General features: G+C 32.6%; 2 protein-coding genes and 13 non-coding genes across 19 annotated transcripts; 2 read left to right on the forward strand and 13 right to left on the reverse strand.

The window, feature by feature from the left end:
* The first annotated feature begins 105 nt into the window (after nucleotides 1-105).
* LOC109605251 (serrate RNA effector molecule homolog) lies at nucleotides 106-5,249 on the forward strand. Of its 5 annotated transcripts, none has more exons than XM_020021814.2 (9): nucleotides 106-335; nucleotides 692-818; nucleotides 955-1,113; nucleotides 1,718-1,918; nucleotides 2,781-2,847; nucleotides 2,904-3,069; nucleotides 3,133-4,801; nucleotides 4,860-4,961; nucleotides 5,021-5,249. In XM_020021814.2, exons 1-9 carry the CDS (start codon nucleotides 302-304, stop codon nucleotides 5,097-5,099), a joined length of 2,604 nt encoding a protein of 867 aa, XP_019877373.2. In that variant the 5' UTR covers nucleotides 106-301; the 3' UTR covers nucleotides 5,100-5,249. The 5 variants fall into 5 exon arrangements, with proteins under 5 accessions (XP_019877373.2, XP_019877374.2, XP_019877375.2 ...); XM_020021815.2 differs by having other exon boundaries at nucleotides 1,733-1,918; XM_020021816.2 differs by having other exon boundaries at nucleotides 970-1,113.
* Nucleotides 5,250-10,110: 4,861 nt separating this feature from the next.
* Nucleotides 10,111-10,270, reverse strand: LOC126264749 (U1 spliceosomal RNA). The gene has a single exon (XR_007547406.1). It is a non-coding gene; the product is annotated as a U1 spliceosomal RNA (small nuclear RNA).
* Nucleotides 10,271-11,092: 822 nt separating this feature from the next.
* Nucleotides 11,093-11,252, reverse strand: LOC126264760 (U1 spliceosomal RNA). Its single transcript, XR_007547417.1, has one exon. It is a non-coding gene; the product is annotated as a U1 spliceosomal RNA (small nuclear RNA).
* A 606-nt stretch (nucleotides 11,253-11,858) lies between these two features.
* Nucleotides 11,859-12,018, reverse strand: LOC126264745 (U1 spliceosomal RNA). The gene has a single exon (XR_007547402.1). It is a non-coding gene; the product is annotated as a U1 spliceosomal RNA (small nuclear RNA).
* A 606-nt stretch (nucleotides 12,019-12,624) lies between these two features.
* LOC126264755 (U1 spliceosomal RNA) lies at nucleotides 12,625-12,784 on the reverse strand. Its single transcript, XR_007547412.1, has one exon. It is a non-coding gene; the product is annotated as a U1 spliceosomal RNA (small nuclear RNA).
* Nucleotides 12,785-13,538: 754 nt separating this feature from the next.
* LOC126264747 (U1 spliceosomal RNA) lies at nucleotides 13,539-13,698 on the reverse strand. Its single transcript, XR_007547404.1, has one exon. It is a non-coding gene; the product is annotated as a U1 spliceosomal RNA (small nuclear RNA).
* Nucleotides 13,699-14,752: 1,054 nt separating this feature from the next.
* On the reverse strand, nucleotides 14,753-14,912 carry LOC126264750 (U1 spliceosomal RNA). Its single transcript, XR_007547407.1, has one exon. It is a non-coding gene; the product is annotated as a U1 spliceosomal RNA (small nuclear RNA).
* Nucleotides 14,913-16,495: 1,583 nt separating this feature from the next.
* On the reverse strand, nucleotides 16,496-16,658 carry LOC126264758 (U1 spliceosomal RNA). Its single transcript, XR_007547415.1, has one exon. It is a non-coding gene; the product is annotated as a U1 spliceosomal RNA (small nuclear RNA).
* A 603-nt stretch (nucleotides 16,659-17,261) lies between these two features.
* LOC126264759 (U1 spliceosomal RNA) lies at nucleotides 17,262-17,424 on the reverse strand. The gene has a single exon (XR_007547416.1). It is a non-coding gene; the product is annotated as a U1 spliceosomal RNA (small nuclear RNA).
* A 738-nt stretch (nucleotides 17,425-18,162) lies between these two features.
* On the reverse strand, nucleotides 18,163-18,322 carry LOC126264751 (U1 spliceosomal RNA). The gene has a single exon (XR_007547408.1). It is a non-coding gene; the product is annotated as a U1 spliceosomal RNA (small nuclear RNA).
* A 754-nt stretch (nucleotides 18,323-19,076) lies between these two features.
* Nucleotides 19,077-19,236, reverse strand: LOC126264748 (U1 spliceosomal RNA). The gene has a single exon (XR_007547405.1). It is a non-coding gene; the product is annotated as a U1 spliceosomal RNA (small nuclear RNA).
* An 838-nt stretch (nucleotides 19,237-20,074) lies between these two features.
* Nucleotides 20,075-20,234, reverse strand: LOC126264746 (U1 spliceosomal RNA). The gene has a single exon (XR_007547403.1). It is a non-coding gene; the product is annotated as a U1 spliceosomal RNA (small nuclear RNA).
* Nucleotides 20,235-21,288: 1,054 nt separating this feature from the next.
* Nucleotides 21,289-21,448, reverse strand: LOC126264752 (U1 spliceosomal RNA). Its single transcript, XR_007547409.1, has one exon. It is a non-coding gene; the product is annotated as a U1 spliceosomal RNA (small nuclear RNA).
* A 722-nt stretch (nucleotides 21,449-22,170) lies between these two features.
* LOC126264744 (U1 spliceosomal RNA) lies at nucleotides 22,171-22,330 on the reverse strand. The gene has a single exon (XR_007547401.1). It is a non-coding gene; the product is annotated as a U1 spliceosomal RNA (small nuclear RNA).
* A 1,614-nt stretch (nucleotides 22,331-23,944) lies between these two features.
* LOC109598858 (Golgi pH regulator) lies at nucleotides 23,945-25,942 on the forward strand. Its single transcript, XM_020014778.2, has 8 exons — nucleotides 23,945-24,100; nucleotides 24,154-24,317; nucleotides 24,370-24,476; nucleotides 24,527-24,752; nucleotides 24,806-24,990; nucleotides 25,052-25,233; nucleotides 25,293-25,478; nucleotides 25,528-25,942. Exons 1-8 carry the CDS (start codon nucleotides 24,059-24,061, stop codon nucleotides 25,792-25,794), a joined length of 1,359 nt encoding a protein of 452 aa, XP_019870337.1. The 5' UTR covers nucleotides 23,945-24,058; the 3' UTR covers nucleotides 25,795-25,942.
* Nucleotides 25,943-27,212: the final 1,270 nt, after the last annotated feature.

Raw genomic sequence — 27,212 nt, forward strand, 5'->3', positions numbered from 1 at the left:
TGCATTTAAAAAAGTAGGATAAATTCCCATTTTCAAAATTAAATTTATTCAGGCCGGTTCTGATTGTTGTCTGCCAACATAACGAATCCCCGTTAGTCGCTCAGTCCGTGGCGTTATTAGACATTTTAACGAACATTTCAACGTGCAATCACCATTAAAAAGTGCCTAAAGTCGGTTTTCTTCCATGAAATACTAAAACCCGACTCCCCCGCACCATTATATGTTCAAGTGCGGGTGCTGGTGGCCGTTTTACCACATTCACAGTTTTCGTAGATAGTGTCCAAGTTGTTTTCATCAAAAAATGAACGCAAATAATGCTGCTAACAAAAATAATGGTACGTTAACGTTGTTAATTTGTGTCACATATGCTGTTTTAATTAGTTAATTCAAACTTCGCGCCTTTAGGGTATACAACCTACCATCGAAATCCCCTAGAATTACAAGCGTCCTTGACGTGTCCGCCATAAATGCATAAAGCCGCTTAACCCAAAATTAAAGGCTCATTCTGATTTATTTTTTTTTAAGTAAACATTACTTTTAAGTAAGTATTATTGAACCCTAGTTTATGCGCCAATAAAATTAGTTGTGTGTGCGGTGGTGTACAAACACAACGTCATCTGTGACACAGTTTTCTCTTAGTGCATTTTTTAAACTTCACACAAGTTTTGTACCAATAAACAAATATTTGCAGCCGAAATGGCAGACAGCGACGACGAATACGATAGAAAGCGGCGCGACAAGTTCCGCGGCGAAAGGGCAGAGGCCAGCTACAGGGGTGCTGAAAGAGTTTCCAGACCAAGGGATGATTGGTCCGAAAGGTGAGTTTAAATTGTTTCCGTTTTGGACGTGTCAGAATCGTTTAATACTAAGCCACGTTTTGCGTATCATTGGTGTTAGACTGTTAGTATTTTATCTCTGTATCGTCCATCTGAGACTAATAAAATAAATTTAAAGGGAATCATGGTCTAGGCCCAGGCAGAGGGAGTACAGGAGCGGGATGAGGGACAGGGGATACTCGCCGGGACTGGAGCCGGCACCAAAGAGGCTTCGGCATGACTATTATGGGGACAGTTATTATAATCATTATGCACCGTACCATCAGCCAGCTCACAGGTAAGTTTTTATATTTAAATTCTACTGTGTTTAATATTTAAATTACACAACAAAATTTGACACTATATTTGTCAATGTCAATGTTAACAGGTGGTTTTTCTGACACAATTACACAAGTTGTTAGATTTTATTAAATTGGAGACCATACAGAGAATTTGAAAATGGTTTTTTAGTCTCAAATTGTTCCTTGTAGACTCAAGTCAAGAAAGAATAGTTTTTGGTAATTGTTTGATAATTTATAATATTTGTAAATCAAGCAGAAACTACCCACTGAATAAGGTTGTCCTTTAAAATTATTCTATCATTATTAATTCATGTTTGTGGTAACTTCAGTTAGATAAATCTTCAAAGCTTGTAGCTGTAACTGACAATTGTTTTATATAACTGAATTTATTTAAATATGGAAGTCACAATCAGAAATGTGGCTTCAGCTATTCAAGTTATAATACGATATACAATAATAATAATATTTCTTACTCTTCCCACCACTGTAGTTGTCAAACTAACAACAATGTAGTTTTGGCATGCCCTAGGAATTGTTTGTTTTGGTGTCAACAGTGATTCTACTAACAATTTCTAACTGTCAAATTTCTTCTTTTCAAAGACCTAATTTCTTCAGAGAACCCGCCAGCGCCCCTCAAATCGAGGGCCAACCGCCGCCGATGATGTCGTTTAAAGCGTTTCTAGCCACCCAGGACGATAACATTTCAGATAGCGAGGCGATCGAGAAGTACAACGATTACAAGCTGGAGTTCCAACGGCAGCAGCTCAACGAGTTCTTCGTGGCCCACAAGGACGACGAATGGTGAGTTGGGTCGTTTAAATTTTACGTCCGGTCATATGATTTTGGTTCAGATTCATGACGGGTGTATGTGGTGGGTTGAATAAATTTAAAGCACCGCATCAAGGAATCTAGACTGGGAATTTTGCCATCAGCTACATACACCTTGGGTTTACGTTCAGTTTACAACTATTAATGTTTGGGGGTGAATTCTATAGGATTTAACTGTTGTTTTTTGTTGTTTAACCAAGTATATTCCCTATTATGTTATTTTAAAAGCCTTTTTCTCTACAGCATTGTTACGAGACTTCCTGAAAGCTACGTAAAATATAATTATGTGTTTTGTGTGCGACAAATACGTTGTGGAAAAGCACAACTCGCGAACAAGTTACGAATAATGCAAATATATGATGTGGATTTAATATAAACCGTTTTATTAAAAGCTATGCGCGCAATGCATAAGCTTTCGCGTACAATTAGGGTTCTTAAATGAACAGGTGAGACACACGTTTAAGAAGAAACGTATCCATTTTCAATGTATTTTAAGTATGTACGATGTATGGGCAGTCGGCGGAGCCGAGGTGAACATTTTTGCACACAAGAATCTTCGTCTCGGCCCCGTTTATTGTGTGAATGGACCCTCATCCTTTTATTTCATTGTAATCAGAACATTTTCACCCAATTCAAACTCTTCAGTAATTAATAAGCTTCAAATAAATGTCCTGATTACATTTGTTTTTGCTTTTGCATTCACCACACCAGAAAAATTGTGTGGTGTTTCATATTTTGCACGCCATCAGTGTGAAACAATGATGTGAATGGTTTTACTTGTGACGCATTGTTTGAACTGTTTTTCTAGCTTGGCATTTTTATTTTCTGTCTGTAGGTTCCGCCTGAAGTATCATCCTGAGGATTCTATAAAACGTAAAGAAGAACAAGCTGCAGCATTAAAGGTAACATGCCTTAATTCTAACATGTCTTTATCTCACATTGTTTCTTATATTTACAGAAAAGATTGGAGGTTTTCCTGGACCTACAAGCTTCCGGTGCAATTGATAAGATTACAATTGACTGTCCTAGGACTAATGAGTTGCTTAAGCTTTTAGATACTGTAGTTATTAAGCTTGAAGGAGGCACTGATGAGGACTTGGCCCTTCTAGAAAAAGAATATACTGGTAAGTTATACACAAAAATACTTGTTAAATTGGTTTAAAATTCTAATATATTGTTGTTTAAAGAAATGGAAGAAAAATACAAAGAACAAAAGGCAAAAGAAGAGGCGGAGAAGGCCGAAAAGGCGGCCGAAGCAGCTACAAACAACCTGAAAAAGGAGGACAGCGAAACAACCGCCGACAAATCCGACAAAACGGAACTTAAGACCAATGGGGAGTCCGACAACAAACACGATGAAGACGGCGAACTACTGGAAGACAAGCCCGGCGACGTCGTGGACGTCGACAAGAAATCCGACGAGGACAAGATGGAGGAGGACCAACAGGTGGACGAGAAAGAAGACGCCTCCAAAGACGAGGAAGCCTCAAAAGACGCCGAAAACGAGGGACAATCCTCTGAGGTGAACAACGACGAGGAGAAAAAGGACGATGACACGGAGAAGGGCAAGCCCGAAAAGAAACGTAAGAGGTCGTACTCGGGTAGCAGCAGCTCGTCGAGCAGCAGCAGCGGCAGCGAGGACGGCGGCGAGAAGAAGCAGGAGGGTGCGGGGGAGAAGGGTGCGGAAGACGAGAAAGAGAAGGAGAAAGTGGAGAAAGACGACGACAAAATCCAGACGATAGAGGACGACAAGCCGGACAAGCCGAAGTCGTTGCACAAAACTACGTCGATCTTCCTGCGGAACCTGTCGCCCACCATCACCAAACAGGAGGTGGAGGCGATGTGTTCGCGTTACGACGGCTTCCTGCGGGTGGCCCTCGCCGACCCACAGCCGGATAGGAGGTGGCTGCGGCGGGGGTGGGTCACCTTCAAGCGGGACGCCAACATTAAAGAGATCTGCTGGAACCTGAACAATATCAGGTTGCGTGAGTGTGAACTGGGGGCCATCGTAAACCGGGATCTGAGCAGGAGAATAAGGCCGGTGAACGGGATAACGGCCCACAAGTCGGTGGTCCGGTCCGACATCCGCATCGCCGCTAAGGTGACGTTACACCTTGACAACAAGGCGGGATTGTGGCTGGAGGACGACGACAAGAAGGAGAAGCCACAACAAACCTTCGGATTGGTGTCGAACAACCCTGTTTTGCACAACATCACCGACTATTTAATAGAAGAAGCCAGCGCCGAGGAGGAGGAATTGTTAGGACTTGAACCATCATCAGACAACCAAGATGCAGTCAGTACGGTAGAGAGGGATGACAACTTGATCCACGTATTGGACCGCATTTTGTTGTACTTGAGAATAGTCCATTCCGTCGACTATTACAACCACTGCGAGTACCCGAATGAGGACGAGATGCCCAACCGGTGCGGCATCCTCCATGCCAGAGGTCCTCCCCCAACGTCCAAGACGGACATGACCCAATTCATCGGCAACGCCGTGGAGAGCAAAATGTCCAGCTTCCTGCCCGACAAGCCGGCTGCCGAGGGCAACACCAACGAGGCCAAACTCATTAATTTGTCGCTTAAAGACGTCGACACGGAGATCGACAAGTTCGTGCAGGCCAACACGAGGGAGCTGGCCAAAGACAAGTGGCTGTGCCCGTTGTCCGGGAAAAAGTTCAAAGGACCGGATTTTGTGCGTAAGCACATCTTCAACAAGCACGGCGAGAAGATCGAGGAGGTCAAGAAGGAAGTGGAATTCTTTAATAACTACCTCAAGGATCCCAAAAGGCCGATGCTGGTTGAGACGGCGCCACCTAAACGTGAGGAACCGGCGCCCTACAGTCATCCAAGGTATAATACAATCCTGTTAAAGCTAAAAATTTAAACTAATTTATATTATTTGTTTTAGTTACGGTGGTGGTGCATCTTATGGAGGAGGTGGGTATGGAAGGCCTCAACCATACTACAATCAAGGCTTCCAAAGGTCTAGGGGTTACCCACCCAGGGCAAGGTATGAATATTTTAAATAAATTTTAATACAAATTATACTAATTATTATTTCTGTTTTAGGGGCAACGCTGGGGATTTCCGACCGATTATACATTACAGAGATCTAGATGCACCAAGGGAACCAGAAGAGTTTATTTAAATTTACTTTTATTTAGTTTGTTTTTTGTATTCAGTTTATTATATAAGATTAATTGTCTTGTATTGTTTAATGATTATTAAGTATTTTATATATGACTTGCTTATTATAGTTTCATGTTTTATGAATTCAAATAAATTATCCTAAGTCGCATTGAGATATATTATTGTCCCTATAATCTAAACTTTAAAAATATAATAAATAAACGTGGGAAAGAATAAATAAATAAGAGATGTAAGGGGGTTAGTAACTATATTAATATTAAATGACATTTTTGGGGATACAACATTCTTGATACTTTCTACTAATAGGAAGTAAAATATTCCTGAAAATTAAATTACCATTATGAAGGATAAGATAATTTTTCATAGTGCGTCTCTTGTGAATTTTTTTAATTAAATATCAATTATTAAATGTCATGTTATCTTACGTTTAATTAAATATTTTCATATATAAGACGAAATCGATACCTACATTGTCATACAGTTCTTATTCAACAGTAGAAGAACTCCAAATAAAAATGAAAGTAAGTAACCATTTAAATTATAATTATTTATAGAAGTTACAAATTAAATTTATTATATTTTTAAAGGTACTCCTTGCTTTGTTCGCCCTTGTAGCTATTGCTGCTGCAAGTCCTTACTATTATTACTCCTACCCACTTGCATACTCCTACGTTGCACCAGCCGTTCAGTCTGGGTAAGTAATAGTACCACCAACAATTGTTTTAATAGATCACACATACATAAATTTGTTTTATTTAGATACAATTTTATATTTTAATTTTACAGTTATGTAGCTGCAACTCGTGGATCACTTCACGTTGCTCCCCTTCCCGAAGGACCTTTGGCTGCCAGTCATCACATAAACACCCTCCCAGCCCCAGGAACATTCTGAACTATGTCAAAAAATTAATAAATTGATTTACTAAACGTGGTGTCTTAATTTACATGTTTATAAACGATAAGGAATTGTTCTTACTTAGAATTCCTTCTTAAAAGTAAGTTTATATTAACAAATATTGCTTTGGGAAATTTTCTGTGTGTAATTAGCTTAAGCTTTGATAACAATTCCCATTAGAGTGTATTTAAAAGACGTGACTAATTAACCAGATATAAATTAAAATATAGTCATTCCCATTTAATGCCATCCAAGTCTAGAAGGGATGAATATTTCGAAAGTAAGTGAATAAATTATTTTAATGTATTTTATATAGGAAATAATTAATTATATTTTTAAATAATTATTATTACTTAATAAATATCACTCAATTATTATATAATTTTATATTTAGTATATTTAATTAAAAAAAATCAAAGAATAAATATAAAATTTATCATCTTATTTAACAATTGAAAACTCTTTAAACTCGACTGCATTATTTAAATAAATATTTTTAAATTTATTTTATATTTTTGTGCGTCTTTTTTTGTAAATCTATGGGATTAAACCGATGTGTTTCGGATGATGTGGACCTAACCAGCTTAGCCAAACTGACTTTCCGTGAACTGATTATTATCGTTGGACACGTTCGTGTCGAACACCTTTGGACTCGGCGCGGTTCGGTTTTTGAATCGGAACGCAACTACCATAGAGGGGAATCCCAACATTGTTGTTGATATATAATTTATTTATTCTAATTATAAAAATTATAATAAATCCAATAAAAATAAAAAAATGTTATTTTATATTAATTGTTTTAATATTATTAGCCCATTTTACCTGTTTAATGATAATAATAAAAAAATCTGAGGTACTAATCGACAAATTTTAAATAAATAATCATTTTTATCCTAATTCAGAATATTATAAACCATCAAAATACAGCAATTTTAATGTAAACTAAGAGAATTTACAAATTTATATGCATATTTAATTATAATTAACAAAAATGCAATATACATACTACATTATTATAACATTAAATTGAACGTTTGCATTCTGAGCATAACCTGTAAGAATTTATACATTTGAACATTATTAACACAATGATTTTGAAAAGTTTTAAGTATATAATATTGTAAAATACTCAAAATTATATTCGTTTTTATGATAAATCAAGGAAAATAAAAAATAAATTTATTCTATTCCCGCTTGTTTCTGCATTTCGTGCGTCATCAGATAGGACATAATTCAAAATTGTAACAAGAAGTACAATTTAGAAAATCCTATGACAAGCCTTACAATTTAAAATTACAATTTTGGGTTGGCCCTTTCCCTGTTGCCTTGTAGTCTTTCCAATAGTTGGTTGGGTCATCATGATTCAGGTGTGAGAAGGTTTTGATCATCAACGAAGAAAAGAACAAAATATCTTTTCTCAATGTTTTAACCAGAGAAAGAACTATTTAAAAACCCAAATATGATAATGTAAATATGATACCATGCATTTATCCTTATAGACTATCCATGCAAAGATTTATGAATGCATCAATTATTATTGTAATTGTTATTAACCATTCAATTGTTTTTCAATAGTTAAAACATTGAGAATTGATTAATTATTTATATTACTAGCCACTTCTGTAATTATAAAAACAAACCAATAACTAGTTACTCTTAATTATGGTGTTAGTCTGTTTAATTATTACTTATGTAACCGAAATTATAAAAAATATTTACGGTAATTATTGTATTCAAGTTTCAGTAGAATTAACTAAATTTATATTTCTATGTAGGAATTGGTATACACCGTAAACAATTGATTTGTAACAAAAATGCACCTACCTTACAATCCATGGTTGTATCCAGTATATCCAATAGGGCACTAATCACAACACTAATTGAATGCACGAGTCACTACACTAAACCGTACTGCACAACCGAATTAACTTGGAAGGTATGGTGACGCGGACCACCCCATCCCACAAGACCGATCGATACGAAGTTCGATAACAGACTGACTGGTATGACTCACGTGACGTCTAATGGCGGCGGCTCATCCCTTGCATCTGATTGGTCGACGTCGAGTTTTTGTTAAATCATGCGTAACGAGAACAATCTAAACCGAATTGAAAATGTTCCTAAACAATATTTGAATTTTAAACAAATATCACCTATAGTTTTATAATAAATAATGGTTTATATGTTATTATAATCATTATAATTAATATAACACATTATTAAAGTTAGGTTAATTTTATCATCGATAATTTATAAACAATAGACCCATTTCAATCGAAAGTAAATAATAATAAATAAAGAAAATACAACAATGAATATATATAATTAAATACTTTAATAATTAATAATATGTGCTAATTATAATAAAAATTTACCTATTATTTTATAATAAATAACTGTTTATATGTTATAATAATCAGTATAATTAATATAACAAATTGTTAACATTAATTCATTCCATTAATTGTTATAAACAATTAATTCACTTCAATAGAAAATAATATTAATTAATAATATATATTAATAATAATAAACATTTATCTATTGTTTTATAATAAATAATTGTTTATATGTTATTGTAATCATAATAATTAATATAAAATATTGTTAAAGTTAAATTAATTTTATAATTGATAATTTGTAAAAACAATAGATATAAATATATAATATACAATAGGTGATATTTGTTTAAAATTGAAATATTGTTTAGGAAAATTTTTAATTCGGTTGAAACCGTTCTCGATACGCATGACTGAACACACTCGGCGTCGACCAATCAGATGTAAGTAAGGATGAGTCACCGCCATTAGCCTCTATATAAGGCGCCGCCATTAGTCATACCAGTCAGTCTATTATCGAACGTCTTATCGATCGGTCGGGTGGGATGGGGTGGTGGTCCGCGTCACCATACCCTCCAAGTAAATTCGGTGGTGCAGTTCGGTTTAGTGTGGTGACTTGTGTGTTAAATTAGTGTTGTGATTGGTGCCCTTTTGGATATACTGGATACAACCATGGATTGTAAGGTAGGTGCATTTTTGTTACAAATCAATTGCTTACGGGCTTATTCAATTATTTTATTTGAACGGCACATGTTTTATTGCAATTAAATTTTGAAATTCTTTTATACTCTACTTGGATTAAGTGGAGCATCAATCGTTTGAAAATAATTGCATGGATAAAATTTTGCATGAATAGTTTGTAAGTATAAATGCATGCTTTATAGAATTTCAAAATAAATCAACTCTACTTGGATTAAGTGGAGTATCAATCGTTTAAAAATAAATGCATGGATAAAATTTTGGATGAATAGTTTGTAAGTATAAATCAACTCTACTTGGATTAAGTGGAGCATCAATCGTTTGAAAATAAATGCATGAATAGTTTGTAAGTATAAATGCATGCTTTAAAAGAACTTCAGAATAAATCAACTCTACTTGGATTAAGTGGAGTATCAATCGTTTGAAAATAAATGCATGGATAAACTTTTGCATGAATAGTTTGTAAGTATTAATGCATGCTTTGAAAGAATTTCGGAATAAATCAACTCTACTTGGATTAAGTGGAGCATCAATCGTTTGAAAATAAATGCATGAATAGTTTGTAAGTATAAATGCATGCTTTAAAAGAACTTCAGAATAAATTAACTCTACTTGGATTAAGTGGAGTATCAATCGTTTGAAAATAAATGCATGGATAAACTTTTGCATGAATAGTTTGTAAGTATTAATGCATGCTTTGAAAGAATTTCGGAATAAATCAACTCTACTTGGATTAAGTGGAGCATCAATCGTTTGAAAATAAATGCATGGATAAACTTTTGCATGAATAGTTTGTAAGTATTAATGCATGCTTTGAAAGAATTTCGGAATAAATCAACTCTACTTGGATTAAGTGGAGCATCAATCGTTTGAAAATAAATGCATGAATAGTTTGTAAGTATAAATGCATGCTTTAAAAGAACTTCAGAATAAATCAACTCTACTTGGATTAAGTGGAGTATCAATCGTTTGAAAATAAATGCATGGATAAACTTTTGCATGAATAGTTTGTAAGTATTAATGCATGCTTTGAAAGATTTTCGGAATAAATCAACTCTACTTGGATTAAGTGGAGCATCAATCGTTTGAAAATAAATGCATGGATAAAATTATGCGCCCGAGTTATCCACATTAGGGATAATCGCAGGGGTCAGCCCGATCGTAGTGCAATGAAAGGGCCTCGTCCTGGGGGAAGCGCCTTGTTGATCACGGTAGACCTCTACGCCAGGTAAATATAAATGCATGCTTTAAATGAACTTCAGAATAAATCAACTCTACTTGGATTAAGTGGAGTATCAATCGTTTGAAAATAAATGCATGGATAAACTTTTGCATGAATAGTTTGTAAGTATTAATGCATGCTTTGAAAGAATTTCGGAATAAATCAACTCTACTTGGATTAAGTGGAGCATCAATCGTTTGAAAATAAATGCATGAATAGTTTGTAAGTATAAATGCATGCTTTAAAAGAACTTCAGAATAAATCAACTCTACTTGGATTAAGTGGAGTATCAATCGTTTGAAAATAAATGCATGGATAAACTTTTGCATGAATAGTTTGTAAGTATTAATGCATGCTTTGAAAGAATTTCGGAATAAATCAACTCTACTTGGATTAAGTGGAGCATCAATCGTTTGAAAATAAATGCATGAATAGTTTGTAAGTATAAATGCATGCTTTAAAAGAACTTCAGAATAAATCAACTCTACTTGGATTAAGTGGAGTATCAATCGTTTGAAAATAAATGCATGGATAAACTTTTGCATGAATAGTTTGTAAGTATTAATGCATGCTTTGAAAGAATTTCGGAATAAATCAACTCTACTTGGATTAAGTGGAGCATCAATCGTTTGAAAATAAATGCATGAATAGTTTGTAAGTATAAATGCATGCTTTAAAAGAACTTCAGAATAAATCAACTCTACTTGGATTAAGTGGAGTATCAATCGTTTGAAAATAAATGCATGGATAAACTTTTGCATGAATAGTTTGTAAGTATTAATGCATGCTTTGAAAGATTTTCGGAATAAATCAACTCTACTTGGATTAAGTGGAGCATCAATCGTTTGAAAATAAATGCATGGATAAAATTATGCGCCCGAGTTATCCACATTAGGGATAATCGCAGGGGTCAGCCCGATCGTAGTGCAATGAAAGGGCCTCGTCCTGGGGGAACCGCCTTGTTGATCACGGTAGACCTCTACGCCAGGTAAATATAAATGCATGCTTTAAATGAACTTCAGAATAAATCAACTCTACTTGGATTAAGTGGAGTATCAATCGTTTGAAAATAAATGCATGGATAAACTTTTGCATGAATAGTTTGTAAGTATTAATGCATGCTTTGAAAGAATTTCGGAATAAATCAACTCTACTTGGATTAAGTGGAGCATCAATCGTTTGAAAATAAATGCATGAATAGTTTGTAAGTATAAATGCATGCTTTAAAAGAACTTCAGAATAAATCAACTCTACTTGGATTAAGTGGAGTATCAATCGTTTGAAAATAAATGCATGGATAAACTTTTGCATGAATAGTTTGTAAGTATTAATGCATGCTTTGAAAGAATTTCGGAATAAATCAACTCTACTTGGATTAAGTGGAGCATCAATCGTTTGAAAATAAATGCATGAATAGTTTGTAAGTATAAATGCATGCTTTAAAAGAACTTCAGAATAAATCAACTCTACTTGGATTAAGTGGAGTATCAATCGTTTGAAAATAAATGCATGGATAAACTTTTGCATGAATAGTTTGTAAGTATTAATGCATGCTTTGAAAGATTTTCGGAATAAATCAACTCTACTTGGATTAAGTGGAGCATCAATCGTTTGAAAATAAATGCATGGATAAAATTATGCGCCCGAGTTATCCACATTAGGGATAATCGCAGGGGTCAGCCCGATCGTAGTGCAATGAAAGGGCCTCGTCCTGGGGGAACCGCCTTGTTGATCACGGTAGACCTCTACGCCAGGTAAATATAAATGCATGCTTTAAATGAACTTCAGAATAAATCAACTCTACTTGGATTAAGTGGAGTATCAATCGTTTGAAAATAAATGCATGGATAAACTTTTGCATGAATAGTTTGTAAGTATTAATGCATGCTTTGAAAGAATTTCGGAATAAATCAACTCTACTTGGATTAAGTGGAGCATCAATCGTTTGAAAATAAATGCATGAATAGTTTGTAAGTATAAATGCATGCTTTAAAAGAACTTCAGAATAAATCAACTCTACTTGGATTAAGTGGAGTATCAATCGTTTGAAAATAAATGCATGGATAAACTTTTGCATGAATAGTTTGTAAGTATTAATGCATGCTTTGAAAGAATTTCGGAATAAATCAACTCTACTTGGATTAAGTGGAGCATCAATCGTTTGAAAATAAATGCATGAATAGTTTGTAAGTATAAATGCATGCTTTAAAAGAACTTCAGAATAAATCAACTCTACTTGGATTAAGTGGAGTATCAATCGTTTGAAAATAAATGCATGGATAAACTTTTGCATGAATAGTTTGTAAGTATTAATGCATGCTTTGAAAGATTTTCGGAATAAATCAACTCTACTTGGATTAAGTGGAGCATCAATCGTTTGAAAATAAATGCATGGATAAAATTATGCGCCCGAGTTATCCACATTAGGGATAATCGCAGGGGTCAGCCCGATCGTAGTGCAATGAAAGGGCCTCGTCCTGGAGGAACCGCCTTGTTGATCACGGTAGACCTCTACGCCAGGTAAATATAAATGCATGCTTTAAATGAACTTCAGAATAAATCAACTCTACTTGGATTAAGTGGAGTATCAATCGTTTGAAAATAAATGCATGGATAAACTTTTGCATGAATAGTTTGTAAGTATTAATGCATGCTTTGAAAGAATTTCGGAATAAATCAACTCTACTTGGATTAAGTGGAGCATCAATCGTTTGAAAATAAATGCGTGGATAAACTTTTGCATGAATAGTTTGTAAGTATTAATGCATGCTTTGAAAGAATTTCAGAATAAATCAACTCTACTTGGATTAAGTGGAGTATCAATCGATTGAAAATAAATGCATGGATATACTTTTGCATGAATAGTTTGTAAGTATAAATGCATGCTTTAAAAGAACTTCAGAATAAATCAACTCTACTTGGATTAAGTGGAGTATCAATCGTTTGAAAATAAATGCATGGATAAACTTTTGCATGAATAGTATGTAAGTATTAATGCATGCTTTGAAAGAATTTCGGAATAAATCAACTCTACTTGGATTAAGTGGAGCATCAATCGTTTGAAAATAAATGCGTGGATAAAATTTTGCATGAATAGTTTGTAAGTACAAATGCATGCTTTAAAAGAACTTCAGAATAAATCAACTCTACTTGGATTAAGTGGAGTATCAATCGTTTGAAAATAACTGCATGGATAAACTTTTGCATGAATAGTTTGTAAGTATTAATGCATGCTTTGAAAGAATTTCGGAATAAATCAACTCTACTTGGATTAAGTGGAGCATCAATCGTTTGAAAATAAATGCATGGATAAAATTATGCGCCCGAGTTATCCACATTAGGGATAATCGCAGGGGTCAGCCCGATCGTAGTGCAATGAAAGGGCCTCGTCCTGGGGGAAGCGCCTTGTTGATCACGGTAAACCTCTACGCCAGGTAAGTATAAATGCATGTTTTAAAAGAACTTCGGAATAAATCAACTCTACTTGGATTAAGTGGAGTATCAATCGTTTGAAAATAAATGCATGGATAAACTTTTGCATGAATAGTTTGTAAGTATTAATGCATGCTTTGAAAGAATTTCGGAATAAATCAACTCTACTTGGATTAAGTGGAGCATCAATCGTTTGAAAATAAATGCATGAATAGTTTGTAAGTATAAATGCATGCTTTAAAAGAACTTCAGAATAAATCAACTCTACTTGGATTAAGTGGAGTATCAATCGTTTGAAAATAAATGCATGGATAAACTTTTGCATGAATAGTATGTAAGTATTAATGCATGCTTTGAAAGAATTTCGGAATAAATCAACTCTACTTGGATTAAGTGGAGCATCAATCGTTTGAAAATAAATGCATGAATAGTTTGTAAGTATAAATGCATGCTTTAAAAGAACTTCAGAATAAATCAACTCTACTTGGATTAAGTGGAGTATCAATCGTTTGAAAATAAATGCATGGATAAACTTTTGCATGAATAGTATGTAAGTATTAATGCATGCTTTGAAAGAATTTCGGAATAAATCAACTCTACTTGGATTAAGTGGAGCATCAATCGTTTGAAAATAAATGCATGAATAGTTTGTAAGTATAAATGCATGCTTTAAAAGAACTTCAGAATAAATCAACTCTACTTGGATTAAGTGGAGTATCAATCGTTTGAAAATAAATGCATGGATAAACTTTTGCATGAATAGTATGTAAGTATTAATGCATGCTTTGAAAGAATTTCGGAATAAATCAACTCTACTTGGATTAAGTGGAGCATCAATCGTTTCAAAATAAATGCGTGGATAAAATTTTGCATGAATAGTTTGTAAGTACAAATGCATGCTTTAAAAGAACTTCAGAATAAATCAACTCTACTTGGATTAAGTGGAGTATCAATCGTTTGAAAATAACTGCATGGATAAACTTTTGCATGAATAGTTTGTAAGTATTAATGCATGCTTTGAAAGAATTTCGGAATAAATCAACTCTACTTGGATTAAGTGGAGCATCAATCGTTTGAAAATAAATGCATGGATAAAATTATGCGCCCGAGTTATCCACATTAGGGATAATCGCAGGGGTCAGCCCGATCGTAGTGCAATGAAAGGGCCTCGTCCTGGGGGAAGCGCCTTGTTGATCACGGTAAACCTCTCCGCCAGGTAAGTATAAATGCATGTTTTAAAAGAACTTCGGAATAAATCAACTCTACTTGGATTAAGTGGAGTATCAATCGTTTGAAAATAAATGCATGGATAAACTTTTGCATGAATAGTTTGTAAGTATTAATGCATGCTTTGAAAGAATTTCGGAATAAATCAACTCTACTTGGATTAAGTGGAGCATCAATCGTTTGAAAATAAATGCATGAATAGTTTGTAAGTATAAATGCATGCTTTAAAAGAACTTCAGAATAAATCAACTCTACTTGGATTAAGTGGAGTATCAATCGTTTGAAAATAAATGCATGGATAAACTTTTGCATGAATAGTTTGTAAGTATTAATGCATGCTTTGAAAGAATTTCGGAATAAATCAACTCTACTTGGATTAAGTGGAGCATCAATCGTTTGAAAATAAATGCATGAGTAGTTTGTAAGTATAAATGCATGCTTTAAAAGAACTTCAGAATAAATTATCTCTACTTGGATTAAGTGGAGTATCAATCGTTTGAAAACAAATGCATGGATAAACTTTTGCATGAATAGTTTGTAAGTATTAATGCATGCTTTGAAAGAATTTCGGAATAAATCAACTCTACTTGGATTAAGTGGAGCATCAATCGTTTGAAAATAAATGCATGAATAGTTTGTAAGTATAAATGCATGCTTTAAAAGAACTTCAGAATAAATCAACTCTACTTGGATTAAGTGGAGTATCAATCGTTTGAAAATAAATGCATGGATAAACTTTTGCATGAATAGTTTGTAAGTATTAATGCATGCTTTGAAAGAATTTCGGAATAAATCAACTCTACTTGGATTAAGTGGAGCATCAATCGTTTGAAAATAAATGCATGAATAGTTTGTAAGTATAAATGCATGCTTTAAAAGAACTTCAGAATAAATTAACTCTACTTGGATTAAGTGGAGTATCAATCGTTTGAAAATAAATGCATGGATAAACTTTTGCATGAATAGTTTGTAAGTATTAATGCATGCTTTGAAAGAATTTCGGAATAAATCAACTCTACTTGGATTAAGTGGAGCATCAATCGTTTGAAAATAAATGCATGGATAAACTTTTGCATGAATAGTTTGTAAGTATTAATGCATGCTTTGAAAGAATTTCGGAATAAATCAACTCTACTTGGATTAAGTGGAGCATCAATCGTTTGAAAATAAATGCATGAATAGTTTGTAAGTATAAATGCATGCTTTAAAAGAACTTCAGAATAAATCAACTCTACTTGGATTAAGTGGAGTATCAATCGTTTGAAAATAAATGCATGGATAAACTTTTGCATGAATAGTTTGTAAGTATTAATGCATGCTTTGAAAGAATTTCGGAATAAATCAACTCTACTTGGATTAAGTGGAGCATCAATCGTTTGAAAATAAATGCATGAATAGTTTGTAAGTATAAATGCATGCTTTAAAAGAACTTCAGAATAAATCAACTCTACTTGGATTAAGTGGAGTATCAATCGTTTGAAAATAAATGCATGGATAAACTTTTGCATGAATAGTTTGTAAGTATTAATGCATGCTTTGAAAGATTTTCGGAATAAATCAACTCTACTTGGATTAAGTGGAGCATTAATCGTTTGAAAATAAATGCATGGATAAAATTATGCGCCCGAGTTATCCACATTAGGGATAATCGCAGGGGTCAGCCCGATCGTAGTGCAATGAAAGGGCCTCGTCCTGGGGGAACCGCCTTGTTGATCACGGTAGACCTCTACGCCAGGTAAATATAAATGCATGCTTTAAATGAACTTCAGAATAAATCAACTCTACTTGGATTAAGTGGAGTATCAATCGTTTGAAAATAAATGCATGGATAAACTTTTGCATGAATAGTTTGTAAGTATTAATGCATGCTTTGAAAGAATTTCGGAATAAATCAACTCTACTTGGATTAAGTGGAGCATCAATCGTTTGAAAATAAATGCATGAATAGTTTGTAAGTATAAATGCATGCTTTAAAAGAACTTCAGAATAAATCAACTCTACTTGGATTAAGTGGAGTATCAATCGTTTGAAAATAAATGCATGGATAAACTTTTGCATGAATAGTTTGTAAGTATTAATGCATGCTTTGAAAGAATTTCGGAATAAATCAACTCTACTTGGATTAAGTGGAGCATCAATCGTTTGAAAATAAATGCATGAATAGTTTGTAAGTATAAATGCATGCTTTAAAAGAACTTCAGAATAAATCAACTCTACTTGGATTAAGTGGAGTATCAATCGTTTGAAAATAAATGCATGGATAAACTTTTGCATGAATAGTTTGTAAGTATTAATGCATGCTTTGAAAGATTTTCGGAATAAATCAACTCTACTTGGATTAAGTGGAGCATTAATCGTTTGAAAATAAATGCATGGATAAAATTATGCGCCCGAGTTATCCACATTAGGGATAATCGCAGGGGTCAGCCCGATCGTAGTGCAATGAAAGGGCCTCGTCCTGGGGGAACCGCCTTGTTGATCACGGTAGACCTCTACGCCAGGTAAATATAAATGCATGCTTTAAATGAACTTCAGAATAAATCAACTCTACTTGGATTAAGTGGAGTATCAATCGTTTGAAAATAAATGCATGGATAAACTTTTGCATGAATAGTTTGTAAGTATTAATGCATGCTTTGAAAGAATTTCGGAATAAATCAACTCTACTTGGATTAAGTGGAGCATCAATCGTTTGAAAATAAATGCGTGGATAAACTTTTGCATGAATAGTTTGTAAGTATTAATGCATGCTTTGAAAGAATTTCAGAATAAATCAACTCTACTTGGATTAAGTGGAGTATCAATCGATTGAAAATAAATGCATGGATATACTTTTGCATGAATAGTTTGTAAGTATAAATGCATGCTTTAAAAGAACTTCAGAATAAATCAACTCTACTTGGATTAAGTGGAGTATCAATCGTTTGAAAATAAATGCATGGATAAACTTTTGCATGAATAGTATGTAAGTATTAATGCATGCTTTGAAAGAATTTCGGAATAAATCAACTCTACTTGGATTAAGTGGAGCATCAATCGTTTGAAAATAAATGCATGAATAGTTTGTAAGTATAAATGCATGCTTTAAAAGAACTTCAGAATAAATCAACTCTACTTGGATTAAGTGGAGTATCAATCGTTTGAAAATAAATGCATGGATAAACTTTTGCATGAATAGTTTGTAAGTATTAATGCATGCTTTGAAAGATTTTCGGAATAAATCAACTCTACTTGGATTAAGTGGAGCATCAATCGTTTGAAAATAAATGCATGGATAAAATTATGCGCCCGAGTTATCCACATTAGGGATAGTCGCAGGGGTCAGCCCGATCGTAGTGCAATGAAAGGGCCTCGTCCTGGGGGAACCGCTTTGTTGATCACGGTAGACCTCTACGCCAGGTAAATATAAATGCATGCTTTAAATGAACTTCAGAATAAATCAACTCTACTTGGATTAAGTGGAGTATCAATCGTTTGAAAATAAATGCATGGATAAACTTTTGCATGAATAGTTTGTAAGTATTAATGCATGCTTTGAAAGAATTTCGGAATAAATCAACTCTACTTGGATTAAGTGGAGCATCAATCGTTTGAAAATAAATGCGTGGATAAACTTTTGCATGAATAGTTTGTAAGTATAAATGCATGCTTTAAAAGAACTTCAGAATAAATCAACTCTACTTGGATTAAGTGGAGTATCAATCGATTGAAAATAAATGCATGGATATACTTTTGCATGAATAGTTTGTAAGTATAAATGCATGCTTTAAAAGAACTTCAGAATAAATCAACTCTACTTGGATTAAGTGGAGTATCAATCGTTTGAAAATAAATGCATGGATAAACTTTTGCATGAATAGTATATAAGTATTAATGCATGCTTTGAAAGAATTTCGGAATAAATCAACTCTACTTGGATTAAGTGGAGCATCAATCGTTTGAAAATAAATGCGTGGATAAAATTTTGCATGAATAGTTTGTAAGTACAAATGCATGCTTTAAAAGAACTTCAGAATAAATCAACTCTACTTGGATTAAGTGGGGTATCAATCGTTTGAAAATAACTGCATGGATAAACTTTTGCATGAATAGTTTGTAAGTATTAATGCATGCTTTGAAAGAATTTCGGAATAAATCAACTCTACTTGGATTAAGTGGAGCATCAATCGTTTGAAAATAAATGCATGGATAAAATTATGCGCCCGAGTTATCCACATTAGGGATAATCGCAGGGGTCAGCCCGATCGTAGTGCAATGAAAGGGCCTCGTCCTGGGGGAAGCGCCTTGTTGATCACGGTAAACCTCTACGCCAGGTAAGTATAAATGCATGTTTTAAAAGAACTTCGGAATAAATCAACTCTACTTGGATTAAGTGGAGTATCAATCGTTTGAAAATAAATGCATGGATAAACTTTTGCATGAATAGTTTGTAAGTATTAATGCATGCTTTGAAAGAATTTCGGAATAAATCAACTCTACTTGGATTAAGTGGAGCATCAATCGTTTGAAAATAAATGCATGAATAGTTTGTAAGTATAAATGCATGCTTTAAAAGAACTTCAGAATAAATTATCTCTACTTGGATTAAGTGGAGTATCAATCGTTTGAAAACAAATGCATGGATAAACTTTTGCATGAATAGTTTGTAAGTATTAATGCATGCTTTGAAAGAATTTCGGAATAAATCAACTCTACTTGGATTAAGTGGAGCATCAATCGTTTGAAAATAAATGCATGAATAGTTTGTAAGTATAAATGCATGCTTTAAAAGAACTTCAGAATAAATCAACTCTACTTGGATTAAGTGGAGTATCAATCGTTTGAAAATAAATGCATGGATAAACTTTTGCATGAATAGTATGTAAGTATTAATGCATGCTTTGAAAGAATTTCGGAATAAATCAACTCTACTTGGATTAAGTGGAGCATCAATCGTTTGAAAATAAATGCGTGGATAAAATTTTGCATGAATAGTTTGTAAGTACAAATGCATGCTTTAAAAGAACTTCAGAATAAATCAACTCTACTTGGATTAAGTGGAGTATCAATCGTTTGAAAATAACTGCATGGATAAACTTTTGCATGAATAGTTTGTAAGTATTAATGCATGCTTTGAAAGAATTTCGGAATAAATCAACTCTACTTGGATTAAGTGGAGCATCAATCGTTTGAAAATAAATGCATGGATAAAATTATGCGACCGAGTTATCCACATTAGGGATAATCGCAGGGGTCAGCCCGATCGTAGTGCAATGAAAGGGCCTCGTCCTGGGGGAAGCGCCTTGTTGATCACGGTAAACCTCTCCGCCAGGTAAGTATAAATGCATGTTTTAAAAGAACTTCGGAATAAATCAACTCTACTTGGATTAAGTGGAGTATCAATCGTTTGAAAATAAATGCATGGATAAACTTTTGCATGAATAGTTTGTAAGTATTAATGCATGCTTTGAAAGAATTTCGGAATAAATCAACTCTACTTGGATTAAGTGGAGCATCAATCGTTTGAAAATAAATGCATGAATAGTTTGTAAGTATAAATGCATGCTTTAAAAGAACTTCAGAATAAATCAACTCTACTTGGATTAAGTGGAGTATCAATCGTTTGAAAATAAATGCATGGATAAACTTTTGCATGAATAGTTTGTAAGTATTAATGCATGCTTTGAAAGAATTTCGGAATAAATCAACTCTACTTGGATTAAGTGGAGCATCAATCGTTTGAAAATAAATGCATGAGTAGTTTGTAAGTATAAATGCATGCTTTAAAAGAACTTCAGAATAAATTATCTCTACTTGGATTAAGTGGAGTATCAATCGTTTGAAAACAAATGCATGGATAAACTTTTGCATGAATAGTTTGTAAGTATTAATGCATGCTTTGAAAGAATTTCGGAATAAATCAACTCTACTTGGATTAAGTGGAGCATCAATCGTTTGAAAATAAATGCATGAATAGTTTGTAAGTATAAATGCATGCTTTAAAAGAACTTCAGAATAAATCAACTCTACTTGGATTAAGTGGAGTATCAATCGTTTGAAAATAAATGCATGGATAAACTTTTGCATGAATAGTATGTAAGTATTAATGCATGCTTTGAAAGAATTTCGGAATAAATCAACTCTACTTGGATTAAGTGGAGCATCAATCATTTGAAAATAAATGCGTGGATAAAATTTTGCATGAATAGTTTGTAAGTACAAATGCATGCTTTAAAAGAACTTCAGAATAAATCAACTCTACTTGGATTAAGTGGAGTATCAATCGTTTGAAAATAACTGCATGGATAAACTTTTGCATGAATAGTTTGTAAGTATTAATGCATGCTTTGAAAGAATTTCGGAATAAATCAACTCTACTTGGATTAAGTGGAGCATCAATCGTTTGAAAATAAATGCATGGATAAAATTATGCGCCCGAGTTATCCACATTAGGGATAATCGCAGGGGTCAGCCCGATCGTAGTGCAATGAAAGGGCCTCGTCCTGGGGGAAGCGCCTTGTTGATCACGGTAAACCTCTACGCCAGGTAACTATAAATGCATGTTTTAAAAGAACTTCGGAATAAATCAACTCTACTTGGATTAAGTGGAGTATCAATCGTTTGAAAATAAATGCATGGATAAACTTTTGCATGAATAGTTTGTAAGTATTAATGCATGCTTTGAAAGAATTTCGGAATAAATCAACTCTACTTGGATTAAGTGGAGCATCAATCGTTTGAAAATAAATGCATGAATAGTTTGTAAGTATAAATGCATGCTTTAAAAGAACTTCAGAATAAATTATCTCTACTTGGATTAAGTGGAGTATCAATCGTTTGAAAATAAATGCATGGATAAACTTTTGCATGAATAGTTTGTAAGTATTAATGCATGCTTTGAAAGAATTTCGGAAAAAATCAACTCTACTTGGATTAAGTGGAGCATCAATCGTTTGAAAATAAATGCATGAATAGTTTGTAAGTATAAATGCATGCTTTAAAAGAACTTCAGAATAAATCAACTCTACTTGGATTAAGTGGAGTATCAATCGTTTGAAAATAAATGCATGGATAAACTTTTGCATGAATAGTTTGTAAGTATTAATGCATGCTTTGAAAGAATTTCGGAATAAATCAACTCTACTTGGATTAAGTGGAGCATCAATCGTTTGAAAATAAATGCGTGGATAAACTTTTGCATGAATAGTTTGTAAGTATTAATGCATGCTTTGAAAGAATTTCGGGATAAATCAACTCTACTTGGATTAAGTGGAGCATCAATCGTTTGAAAATAAATGCATGGATAAAATTATGCGCCCGAGTTATCCACATTAGGGATAATCGCAGGGGTCAGCCCGATCGTAGTGCAATGAAAGGACCTCATCCTGGGGGAACCGCCTTGTTGATCACGGTAGACCCCTACGCCAGGTAAGTATGAATGCATGCTTTAAAAGAACTTCAGAATAAATCAACTCTACTTGGATTAAGTGGAGTATCAATCGTTTAAAAATAAATGCATGGATTAAATTTTGCATGAATAATTTTTAAGTATAAATGCATGGATAAAACTTTGCATGGATAAGTATAGCATGGATTAGTTAATAAGAATAAATGCATGGTATCATATTTGCATTGTCATATTTGTGTTTTTAAATAGTTCTTTCTCTGGTTTAAGCATTAAGAGAAGATTTTTTGTTCTTTTCTTCGTTGATCGTCAAAATCTGCTGACACCTGTACCATGATGACACAACCAACTATTTGAAAGACGATAAGGCAACAGGTAAAGGGCATTAAAAGTATTAATTCACAATTTTAATTATCAATGAAACAATGACATTAATTGAAGGTTTTTGATTAATTTCAGTTAGGTCCAGAACGAGACTAGTTAACCTGGCAATTGGCAACGCAAAGTAAGTTTTTGTAGATATTGAATTTAATTCCAAATCTTCTTGCATTATGATCTTTTGATTTATATATAAATATATTTTTGAAAGATATCTTTTATGATTTACAGGAATGGTTTATTTTTATTTTCTTTTTCCAATCTAATCAGGCATTCTTTTCAGCTCAAATAAATTATTGTTTCAGTTGTGTTAAATGTTTGTTTGGTATGGTTTTCAGGAATATCGTATTGATTTATATGTTTTCTAAATAATACTGATAAGGCCCTCTCTTTCAGCTTAAATAAATTAAAGGAAATTTAGTTTGTTTCATTTCCATTTCATTTATTGAACAAAATCACTGGCCTACAAATTTCCCGTTTGTTCGTCATATTATTGACCAACAAATTCCCTTCTTGTTCGTCAAATTATTGGCCAACAAATTTCCTTCTTGTTCGTCAAATTATTGGCCAACAAATTTCCTTTTTTTTAATATTTTGTTAATATTTGTTTATTTGCAGGAATCCATAATAATTAATAATTTTAATTTATTTACAGATAATAGAGTATTTAGATTTTAGTAAATTGTAACTTAGTGTAGGGCTGCATTTACTCAGCGAGGATTAGTATTTTTTAATTGAACAGTTTTCGCCGTAAATGCAGCGACAAGCTCACCTACTAATTACTAACCCAAAATTGTAATTTTAAATTGTAAGGCTTGTCATAGGATTTTCTAAATTGTATTTCTACTGCAGAGATACAATTTTGAATTATGTCCTATCTGATGACGCACGAAATGCAGAAACAAGCAGGGATAGAATATACGAATATAATTTTGGGCATTTTACAATATTATATATTTAAAACTTTATTTATCTTTTTTAGTTTTTTTACAATTATTAATATGTATATTTTTAATTTTAAGAATTATTAATGATTAGTTAAATGTTAAACATTAATACTTTTTATAATAAATTTGTTAATGTTAATTGTTGTTTGTCGTGTTCATTTTAAATATATTGAAACTGATTTATTATATTTTTTATAATTAGAATAAATGTTGGGATTCCCGTCTATGGCAGTTGCGTTCCGATTCAGAAACCGAACCGTGTCGAACGTGTCTAAGGAAAATAACCAGTTCACAGAAAGTCGGGTTGCCGAACGTCCACACTGAACCTAACCCAACTTTTGACACGAAAATGTCAACACCACAAGAAATAAAAACTTAAATAAATACTCGCCGCACAAAACATTCGTTTGTTATGCCCGCAACCAAAATTGAAGATGACTTTCCTTCAGGACTCGATTGTGATTTTTGTCTCCCAGGTTGAAATTCCAAATTACATCCTTAAAAACTTTATTTATAATCAATTCTTCAGGTGGCATTTTTCGTTGGAGCCTGGATATTTTTTATGAAACAGTTATTCAAGGACTATGAGGTGCGGCATGTTATGGTACAACTTATTTTTTCCATCACCCTTACATTGTCCTGCACAATGTTTGAGCTGATTATTTTCGAAATCTTAGAGATGCTCGAGCCCAGGTACACCAACACAATATGGTTGAAATATTTATATCCACTGTTTGTGTTTTAGTTCCAGGAAGTTTTACTGGTATCTCATGCTGTATTGCCTGTTATTTGTTGTGATAGTCCTAAACCCATTCTACATTGGCTATTACTGTGTCAGCAACATCCGATATGGTTAGTACCCAACCAAAAATACTTATTAAATCTCACAACTTGATTTGTAGTGAAGCCTGATTATGTGAAACACTTTGCTCTGGTTGTGTGGGTGATATTCATAATCATATTTTGGAAAATCGGTGACCCATTCCCAATAATGAACCCCAAACAAGGGGTGTTATCAATGGAGCAACTTGTGTCAAGGATTGGAGTTATAGGAGTGACTGTAATGGCTCTTTTATCCGGATTTGGTGCTGTTAATTATCCTTACACCTCCATGGCTTACTTTATGAGGTACTGCCCAATTACACATCCTTAAGAAAATACTAAAAGTTAAATTTTTGTAGGGAAGTTTCAATTGCTGATGTTACAAACATTGAAAAAAGACTGATGCAAACAATGGACATGATAGTGATTAGGAAAAAACGCATAGCAATGGCAAAGAAACAATCAATGGACAAAGTGAATAACCATGTGAGGGGCAGTAGTATCTGGGAGATGATCTCTTCAGTTGGCAGTAGTAAAGATCAAAGTATGCTGATAAAATCTAACAAACAAAACAATTTTTAAAAACATATATTAACTTTATTTAGGCATTGCACAACTAAGATTGGAGATTGAGGGTTTGGAAGAATTGAGCAGGCAATTCTTCTTGGAGGTCCATGAGAATAGGAACATGTTGGAGAGGATTGAGTGGTCCAAGACTTGGAAGGGCATTTACTTCAACTTCTTGGGTTACATATTTTCAGGCTACTGTCTTTGGAAAATATTCATAGTAAATATTCACAACTAAGTTGTCCCCAAATAACTAACTAATAAATTTATTTGTTTCAGTGCACAATAAACATTGTGTTTGATAGAGTGGGCAAAAAGGATCCAGTAACTAGAGGTATTGAAATTGCCATACACTGGATGGGTTTTAATTTTGATGTTAATTTCTGGTCTCAACAAATCTCCTTCTATCTAGTTGGAGCTATTGTAGTCACATCCATTAGAGGGTTACTATTAACCTTAACAAAGGTTAGTTTACCCTGTAAATGCATTTCTTGTACTAATTAATTTGTTACAGTTTTTCAACAGAATGTCTTCAAGTAAAAGTTCAAATATAATAGTCTTAGTACTGGCTCAAATAATGGGGATGTACTTTGTGTCGTCCGTCTTGCTCCTACGAATGAACATGCCCATCCAATATAGGACCATAATAACAGAAGTATTGGGAGCCCTACAATTTAATTTCTACCACCGATGGTTTGACGTCATTTTCCTAGTTAGTGCCATCGGTAGTATTGTAACGTTATATTTAGCCCACAAGCAGCCTGTAAGAGATACTATGTGATATTTTTAAGCCTAAAAATGTGTATTATTTATGTATCTAAGCATTTAATGATTCAGTTGTTACAACATTCGTACTGTTTATCTCAGTTAAGTTTAATAATGTCTAGTATTTTTTATGCTGTTCCAAAAAATAAATAGTAATAAGTTAATTATTGGTATTTTATTTATTTATAAGTAAATATTTTTATTATTTCTGTATTTAAAAATTGTATTGCAGTTGTAATATTGCTCTTGGAAAGTATATTTTAATATTTAAATTAAAAAATAAATATATTCAATTGTACTAATTTAATTTTAAATGAAAATTGGAATTGTAAAAATGTAAATGTGCCTGAAAATTGCAACAGAATGTAAATTTATATTTTTTCTTTATGATATCATATTTGCATATTGCTGACAACTTAGTATGTACATATTTATGCCTCAGGTACGTTGTTAAATAAAGAAATTTTAATTGTTACCAAGTATTTTATTTACTTTAAATCCTATCCTCTTATAAATATTAAAAATATAAAATTACTCAATTAAATTATCTTTAAAAATAGATCCGTTTTCAATTTAATTAATAATATAAAAAATTATAATATAGTATAACAAATATATAATTAAAAATATATAAAATTAAATGAAATATTTATTTAAAAATATTGCTAAAATTCAGAAAAATCAATAAATTATTGTTATAATCTACTAAAGCTTAAAAACAATAATTTTATTAATTATATTCATCGTAATAGTCATTATAATTTATTGAGTAACAAATTTTTCATTTTTATAAAAATCTATAAAGATAAAAAATATTAGAAATATTAATAAAAAAGAGAAAAATTATAAATTAAATTTCTTTTTATAAATTTATTTAGTCATTTTGATAATTTTTAGTAAAATTTTGATTATTGGAGAGGACTCAATTGTCTAAAAATTAAAATTAAATTAACTTTAAAAATAGGGCCGTGTTCAATTTAATTAATAATATAAAAAATTATAATATAATACAACAAATATATAATGATAAATATATAAAATTCGATAAATTATTTTTATAATCTACTACAGCTCAAAAACAATATTTATTTATATTGATTATATTCATAAAAATGATCATTATTGTTTATTGAGTAACATTTTTCATTTTTTTTTAATCTAAAAGGATAAAAAACATTTGGAAAAAGAGAAAAACTATAAATTAAATTTATTTTCATAAACTTATTTAGGTATTTTGATAATTTTTGTGGTGTTGGAGTTTTTATAAAGCAAAAAATAGTTAATAAAAATCTTAATTTATCAATAATATAACTTCTTTTAACAAAAAAATTGTGTAGAATTAAAAATTACACATAAAATAATAAATAATTAATATGTAATGGTATAAATATTAATAATTGTTTGATAGTCAACATTAATATTAAAGAAAAACAT

The sequence above is a fragment of the Aethina tumida genome, chromosome 2 (assembly GCF_024364675.1).
Source record: "Aethina tumida isolate Nest 87 chromosome 2, icAetTumi1.1, whole genome shotgun sequence".
Classification (NCBI taxonomy): domain Eukaryota; kingdom Metazoa; phylum Arthropoda; class Insecta; order Coleoptera; family Nitidulidae; genus Aethina; species Aethina tumida.